At 64.6% G+C, this 6,748-nt stretch overlaps 1 protein-coding gene across 6 annotated transcripts; it reads left to right on the top strand.

Annotated features, from left to right (window-relative positions):
* Positions 1–341: 341 nt before the first annotated feature.
* Positions 342–6,557, top strand: RGS19 (regulator of G protein signaling 19). Of its 6 annotated transcripts, XM_086702780.1 has the most exons (7): positions 349–472; positions 930–1,059; positions 3,526–3,625; positions 3,794–3,915; positions 5,278–5,352; positions 5,436–5,670; positions 5,755–6,557. In XM_086702780.1, the coding sequence occupies exons 3-7, from the start codon at positions 3,596–3,598 to the stop codon at positions 5,944–5,946; spliced, it is 654 nt and encodes a 217-aa protein (XP_086558906.1). In that variant the 5' UTR covers positions 349–472; positions 930–1,059; positions 3,526–3,595; the 3' UTR covers positions 5,947–6,557. The 6 variants fall into 6 exon arrangements, with proteins under 6 accessions (XP_086558911.1, XP_086558906.1, XP_086558908.1 ...); XM_086702785.1 differs by lacking the exon at positions 930–1,059 and having other exon boundaries at positions 342–472; XM_086702779.1 differs by lacking the exon at positions 349–472 and having other exon boundaries at positions 738–1,059.
* Positions 6,558–6,748: the final 191 nt, after the last annotated feature.

Below are 6,748 nucleotides of genomic sequence, written 5' to 3'. Positions count from 1 at the left end.
AGGACCGCAGGGTCTTAAGGGCTCTTGTGCCCAGGCACTGGACCAGAGTCTCAGGGGCACCCACAAGAATGGCAAAGCTGGACCGGCCCCCCTGAACAGAGTGGAGGACACGACCACACCCCCATCTACTGCAGTGCCATTTCAGGCCGCCCTGCGTCCAGAGGCCCCGTCATTAGCACCTCGTCTCCACGGGCCACCCTAAGCGACGGTGGGCACCTGGGTGCCCCGCCAAATCTAACGGGACGTGGGGAGGGGGCGGGTGGGGAGCAAGGCCAGCCGAGCGCGGGGCGGGGCGCGCCTGGCAGGGCGGGCCGGGCGCCTCCCCGCGCGAGGAAGTCCCGGCCCCGCGCTTTGGGGAAGTGCAGCCGAGGCGCCTGCGCACTGCACCCTGCGCCCCCTCCCCGACTATCGGGCCGGACCTCGGGGCGCGCGGGCCGGCGGCGGCGGCGCGAGCGGCTCGGGAGCGCGGCCGGTGAGTGCGCGCGCGCGGCGCCGAGGACGGCGGCCCTGCCCCTCCCGACCTGGGGCCCGGGGGCCGTCCCGGGCGGGAGCCTCAGGACCCGGCACCCCGATCCGCACCCCCACGGACTCCAGCCGCGGGGTCCACGTGGACCCTGGGCCGCGGCGGGACGGGAGCCAGTTCCCCGCGCGTGGGGGAGGGGGCGCTGCAAACCGGTTCCCCTTTTTCTGCAGCTCAAAGCCTGGGGAAGTGATTGCTCAAAGGGGGGGGGGGGGGCCGGAAGAACCCAGGTTTCCGCGTCTCCCGCCCCCCGCCCAGCCTGTTGGGGAGGGGCCGAGGCGGGACACCCTGTCCGTCCCCACCCCTGCCCCCTTGGATCTGGCAGCCACTCACCCTGCGAGGCGCAGGGGAGGCACTGCGCCCCCCGGCCCCAGCTGATCTGGGGCTCCCGGCGCCGGCCTCCCTCCAGAACGCCGCAGGAGTACCTCCTGCCGTCTGACTTGAGTCCCGGCTGCTGCAGTGCACGCCCCTTCGGCAGCCAGGGTGGGGCCCAGAGGGAACCTGGCCTCTCCCGCCCCCACCTCGCCTTTGGGTCGATGGTGAGTGGGGCGCCATGGCGAGTTCCTTGAGGTAGGGGTGGGGGCGTCAGAGGCTGGAGGAAGGGGCCCCTGAAGGAGACAAGCTCTACCAGGCCAGACCTTGCCAGCAGAGAGAGGAAGAGAGAGAGAAATGGGTCGCCCCCACCTCTGCAGTGGGGGCAAGGGTCATCAGGCTTAGGAAGACCTGGCCAGCCTTGGAGGAGCCAGGCAGGGGCTCCCCCGCCAGCTGAACGTGGGTAGCCTAGGAAAGGTACTGAGTACCATCAGAAGCAGGGAATGGAGCCCCTTTGTCCACCCTCCTCCCAAAGGTTATGGCATTTTTTTCTGGGATTGTCACATTTTCTTATTCTTTTTTTGGACTGGGCGGGTTCAGGGACGTTCTTTTTCCTTCTGTGGAGCAGAGTAGCAGCTGCTCCCAAGGGAGCCTCTCTGTCCCCAGAGGCCAGGCTTGCTGCCTGTCCAGCCCCTCCCATCCCAGACTTGGGGGCCAGAGCCTAAGGGGCTGGGAAATGCCAGCAAAATGCCAGGATGAGGGAGGGGCAGGGACCCTAGTTCAGGCCTTATGTGACCTCGGGGGGAGCGGAGTGGGGGGGGGGGGAACGGAAACAGGTGGCCCCAGTCAGCCTCAGGAAGGTGCAGGGAGCCAGGCCCAGGCCTGCAGCTAGGAGAGAAGACATTGACCCCAAAGTCAGCCTCCAGCCTCAGAGCCCCTAGCACGTGGGCCTGCAGCCTCGGACAGGGCCCCTCCTCCAATTCAGAGCCAAGCCTTCGGATGCTAGGGAGTGGAGTGGGGACAGAGCCCTGCCCCCACTCACGGTGGGTGGGGGCGCAGAGGAGGAAGAGCAGTTTTCTGCCTGGCTACCAGACCTCAGAAGTTGCCACACCCCTTCCCTTCCCTTCCCTTCCCTTCCCTTCCCTTCTTCCCTTCCCTTCCCTAGAAGCTTGACCCCTGAGGGAAAGGCACGCTGTGGGGCTGCTGCTTCCCCATCTGCTCGCTGGGAGTCTGTGGGACCCTAGACTTTACCCTAGTTCTGGGTCAGGGCGGGGCCTCGGCATCCCCGCACCCAGGAGGAAAGGGGGCCCTAAGTAGTGCCTACCTCGGGCACTGCCGCCTCAGATCGCCGCTCACATGCAGTCCTAGCATCTCTGCTCCCAGAGCTGCCTGACCTGATTCTGCTGTGATGCCTACCCTAGAGCGTCCGCCTCCCCCTACCCTGGGAGACCCCGAGATGGGCCACACAAGGATAAAAAGACCACAAGCTGAGGGAGGGGGGCAGCAGGGAGGATGGTAGTTAAATGAGAAAATAAAGTGAAAGCAAGTCACGAGGCTCCTGGCCACCAAGATGGGGGTGTGGGGGTGGGACTGGACGGCTCAGGAGGGCCCTTGTCAGCTGTGCAGGGGAGCACCCCAGGCCCCGGGGGTCCTCACCTAGGCCAAGAAGGACACAGGCAAATGCGGTGGTGGAAAGGCATTTAAGACTGCTCCCCGAGGGCACTGATGGGCCACCCTGGCATGGATGCTGGGATCTATAGTTGGCCTCCCCTGGGGTGGGGGTGGGGGGATCAGACTCCTAACCCTGACTTGAGGCTTTGGTGCCCAGTGCCCCCTGCGCACCTCCCCCATGAAACACGGGTGTGGACGCTGAGATGGAGGCTGGCCCTCACCCCCTCCAGGGACCGCATCTCTGACAGCCCAGCCCATTGCTGTCCCCCCCCCCCCGCTCCCCTCCCCCACCGGCACACCAGGCCCGGTTGGCCTCGGCAGCCTCGCAGGGGAGGGGGAAGGGAAGCCGGGAGACCCTGGGTGTGGTAAGGTGCCAGCTAGGGTTGGGGTGCCAGGGGCAGCGCCCAGGACCAAGGAGCCACAGGCCCCCAGGCCCTCCTCACCCATGCCCCGCTGCATTCCCACACCCTCAGAAAATCCTGCCCCAGTCAGATCCTTCACGCTGGAGGCCTAGTCAGCTGCAGACATGTTGGAACCCCCCCCCCCCCCCGCCCCGGGGCCACCTGGCAAATCTGGACTCCTAGTGGGGAGCAATCCTCCTGCAGAAAACCCAGAACAGAGGGAGCTGAGGAAGGGGGTCTGAATGTCTGAGCGCTACCCTTATGCGTTAACCTGACAGCCCCAGACTCCTGGGGGCCCCCAGCCCCTTGGGAGGGGCCAGGAGCCGGAAACCAAGAAAGAGGAACCCAGACTTCCGGCTTCCCAGGGACAGAGCAAATGGGGGTGTCCCGGAACCTTCTGTGGAGATCTCGTCTGGGGCCCCCCCCCACTGCCCCTGCCCCTGCTCACAGCCCTGGTGTAGGCTGGGGGCAGAGGTAGGAGCCTGAACAGAGTGGTCTAAAGCGGGCAGCTGCTCCCCCCAGGGCTCCTGGAAGGAGGGAGAGACTCTCAGGACCCCTTCTAGGGGACAGTGGAGACTGTGGTCTCAGGTTCTCAGGGAGAACCTCCACCTCTCTTCTCAGACTCTCAGGCTGTGGTGAGAGGGTCCCGGAGCCAGCACCACGGAGCCGGGGCGGCCTCCACCACCCACCCATGCCCACCCCGCATGAGACTGAGAAGCAGGTGCACCACCTACACCCCTGTCTCTGCCCCCCTTTGTGGGATCGGGGGCGGGGGAGACCCTTGAACACCTGGGAGGCCGGGAGGGCGACCACTGAGGGGAGTCAGGGAAGAGGTGTGTGCGGGGCCCTGGGTTCTGGCCTGGAGCTGAGGAAGCCCCCATCTCACCAGCACATAGGGCCAGAGGAGGCAGACCAGCCCCCCTCGATGTCCAGTCATGACGCGGCCCCCCCGGCTGCCCCCAGCCGCAACCCCTGCTGCTTGTGCTGGTGTTGCTGTTGCGGCTGTTCCTGGTACGTGGGGATGGGGGCGGGGAGGCAGGGGGGGGTAATACAGGAGGGGACTGAGCAAGGAAGGTGGGCTGAGCAGACATAAGGCCCGGGGTCCTGCCGCTGGACCCTCGGATGGGTTCTGAGGGGTCACCTGAATGCAGGATGCCTCTGCTGCCCACAGCTCTCTACAGGGGTTGTTGGGCCCTGGTGACCCGTCGCCGATGCCCCGACCCCCCTGTACGTGTGACTTCCGTGCCTGGTGTGTGCCTGAGGGTGTGTCCATGTGCAAGCACCTGGCCGACCCACATGTGTGTGCACTCATTTGTCCGCTTACTCAGCACATGCTTATTGAGGCCGCTGTGATCCAGCCTAAGCTGGCCCTGGGCACTTACAGAAGGACAAGACAGAAGCAGGTCCTACAGACTGTTAGGCGGGGGGACACTGGGCAGAGACCCGGCCCAGGGATGACAGGGACAGGCTTCCAGAGCGGCCATGCCAGAGGGCAGCTGTGGGGCCTCCCCGTGCTAACGGGCTTCTCTAGTGTGGAGAAGCTCTTGGGAGTTTTCACACCTTGCAGAGGCCTGGTCCTATTCAGGCTTCCAGCTCGTGGATGTTGAGTGGCCAGCGCCGTGGACGCAAAGGGGGATCTGCTGACCAGTGAGCGATTCCAGCCCGAGGCGGGAGAAGGGCGGCCTGAGGGCAGAGGTGGGAGGCCATGAAGAATTAGGACGCACTGAGAATTGGGCTGCGGGGGTCAAGGGAGAGTTTGGGGTCTAGCAGGCAGGGGAAGGGAAGAGGGCAGGTCTGTCTGGATGTTTGGGTTTGAGATGTCCGTTAGACATTTCACTGGCCCTACAGAGATCTGGCTGGAGGCATGGATAGGGGAGCCAGCACTGACGCAGTGAGGAGCCAAGGGAGGGAAGAAGGCTCCCTGGGGAGAATCTGCAGTCACACTCGCAGGCTGGGGCTTTCCTACTGCATCAGCCGGGGCCTCTGGGAGAAAGGAGTCGGGGCTGAGGTCGGGCCAGGAAGGGAGGGGCACACCAGGAATCTGTGAAGTCCCAAAGGCTCCAAGACGGTAAAGGTCTCCCCAGCACCGGTGAAACTGCCTTGGCCCCAGGGGAGAGACCGGAGGGAGGGGCGAAGGGCAGCCGGTGCAGACACTCCTTCCCTGGAGGGTGTGAAGGGAGCAGACGCCAGGGCTGCCTACCTGCAGGGGGTTTACACCCGGGCCGAGAGCCCCCAGGCCACACGTTCATGTGGAACACATCTGTGTGTGTGTGTGTGTGTGTGTGTGTGTGTGTGTGCGCGCGCGCGCGCGCGCGCGCGCGCCAAGACCACGTGTGCCAAGGAGGCCAGCGCCACCTTTCCCTCTGCGGTTAGGAACGAAGAGCGGCGGCGAGCGTGGCGGGCCTCCCGGGAGAACAAGCTGCAGCCCCTCCCCAGCTGCGAGGCGTGGTAGGTGTGGCCAGCCGTGCGCGCGCGCGTGTCCGGGGGGCGGGGGCGCGCGCCTGACCTGGCCTGGCGGGGAATGCCCACAGCGCCACGCCAAGCCCGGAGGAGGTGCGGAGCTGGGCGCAGTCGTTCGACAAGCTGATGCACAGCCCGGCGGGCCGAAGCGTGTTCCGGGAGTTCCTGCGCACCGAGTACAGCGAGGAGAACATGCTCTTCTGGCTGGCCTGCGAGGAGCTCAAGGCCGAGGCCAACCAGCACGTGGTGGATGAGAAAGCCAGGCTCATCTATGAGGACTACGTGTCCATCCTGTCCCCCAAGGAGGTGCACCGCCTTGTGGACCAGGGCTGCGGGCGGGGGTGGGGGGGCGCCTCCTGAGCCCCCTGACGGTGGCATCCTGTCCCACAGGTGAGCCTGGACTCCCGAGTGCGGGAAGGCATTAACAAGAAGATGCAGGAGCCTTCGGCGCACACATTCGACGATGCGCAGCTGCAGATCTACACCCTCATGCACCGGGACTCCTATCCGCGCTTCCTCAGCTCCCCCACCTACCGTGCCCTGCTGTTCCAGGGAAGCTCCCAGTCCTCCAACGAGGCCTAGGCTGCCCACCACAGCGGCACAGACGTGGGACCCCTCTGGCGGGCACAGACTCGGTTACCGGCGCCAGTGTGCGTCCGCGGATGTCCCGCACACCAGCGGGGCCCAGCACCCCTGAGGGCAGTCCCAGACAGGAGCCCCTCTCTACCCCGGGGACCTGGGACCTGGAGGTCCTGCTGAGGGGCGGAGTGAGGGCCTCTTGACACCAGGCAGTCTCTCCCCAAAAAGCTCCCCACTGGGCTCCTGCGTGGGGAGAGGGAGACCTCCCACGGGGTCTGGTGGACCCACCGGCCTCACTTAGGCCTCCTCCCCAAGCAGCCAGGGACCTTGAGAAATGCCTTTGGTGGGCAGTAGAGCCTCTGTGTGTCTAGTTGTGACAGGAGGAGACAGACCCTCTAATGCAAGCTGTCTGCGCCCGGATCAGACCCAGAACCTCAGAACTAGGCTCAAGGCAACAGGAGCCAGTTTCTTTTTTATATTTTCATTAATTTTAAACCTGGAAACATGTCCTTACTGTATTTTATCAAAAAAATGAAAAAGATGTTTTCGTATTTATCTCCATTCCTTCTCCATCCAAAATAGGATCTTTTATTGAAGATATTTTTAAAGCAAAAGTCTCTCCTTTCTTTCCACATTTGGGGGTGGGAGATTAGAGAATGAATTGTCCCAAACCTAGAGCAGGGAGCAGCGGGCTCCAAGGACACCTGGCCCCGGTGGGCAGCTGTGCTCAGCCTTGCCCTTGGGAGGGTGCCATGCCCCCTGGCAAGGGCGACCCCCGCAGTGTCTCACCAAAGCTAGGGTTGGG

The sequence above is a fragment of the Puma concolor genome, chromosome A3, assembly GCF_028749965.1.
Source record: "Puma concolor isolate L17-30 chromosome A3, mPumCon1.1.hap2, whole genome shotgun sequence".
In the NCBI taxonomy this organism is placed as follows: domain Eukaryota; kingdom Metazoa; phylum Chordata; class Mammalia; order Carnivora; family Felidae; genus Puma; species Puma concolor.
Note: the sequence above shows the minus strand (reverse complement) of the source record. Positions and strands in the feature narration are given on the sequence as shown.

What these genes read in the sequence shown, in the direction of transcription:
- RGS19 (XM_086702785.1), top strand. Translation starts at nt 3,596, where the DNA reads ATGCCCACCCCGCATGAGACTGAGAAGCAG. An exon ending in CTCCCCAGCTGCGAGGCGTG is followed by an intron (nt 5,353 to 5,435) that starts GTAGGTGTGGCC and finishes GAATGCCCACAG; the next exon opens with CGCCACGCCAAGCCCGGAGG. An exon ending in CCATCCTGTCCCCCAAGGAG is followed by an intron (nt 5,671 to 5,754) that starts GTGCACCGCCTT and finishes CCTGTCCCACAG; the next exon opens with GTGAGCCTGGACTCCCGAGT.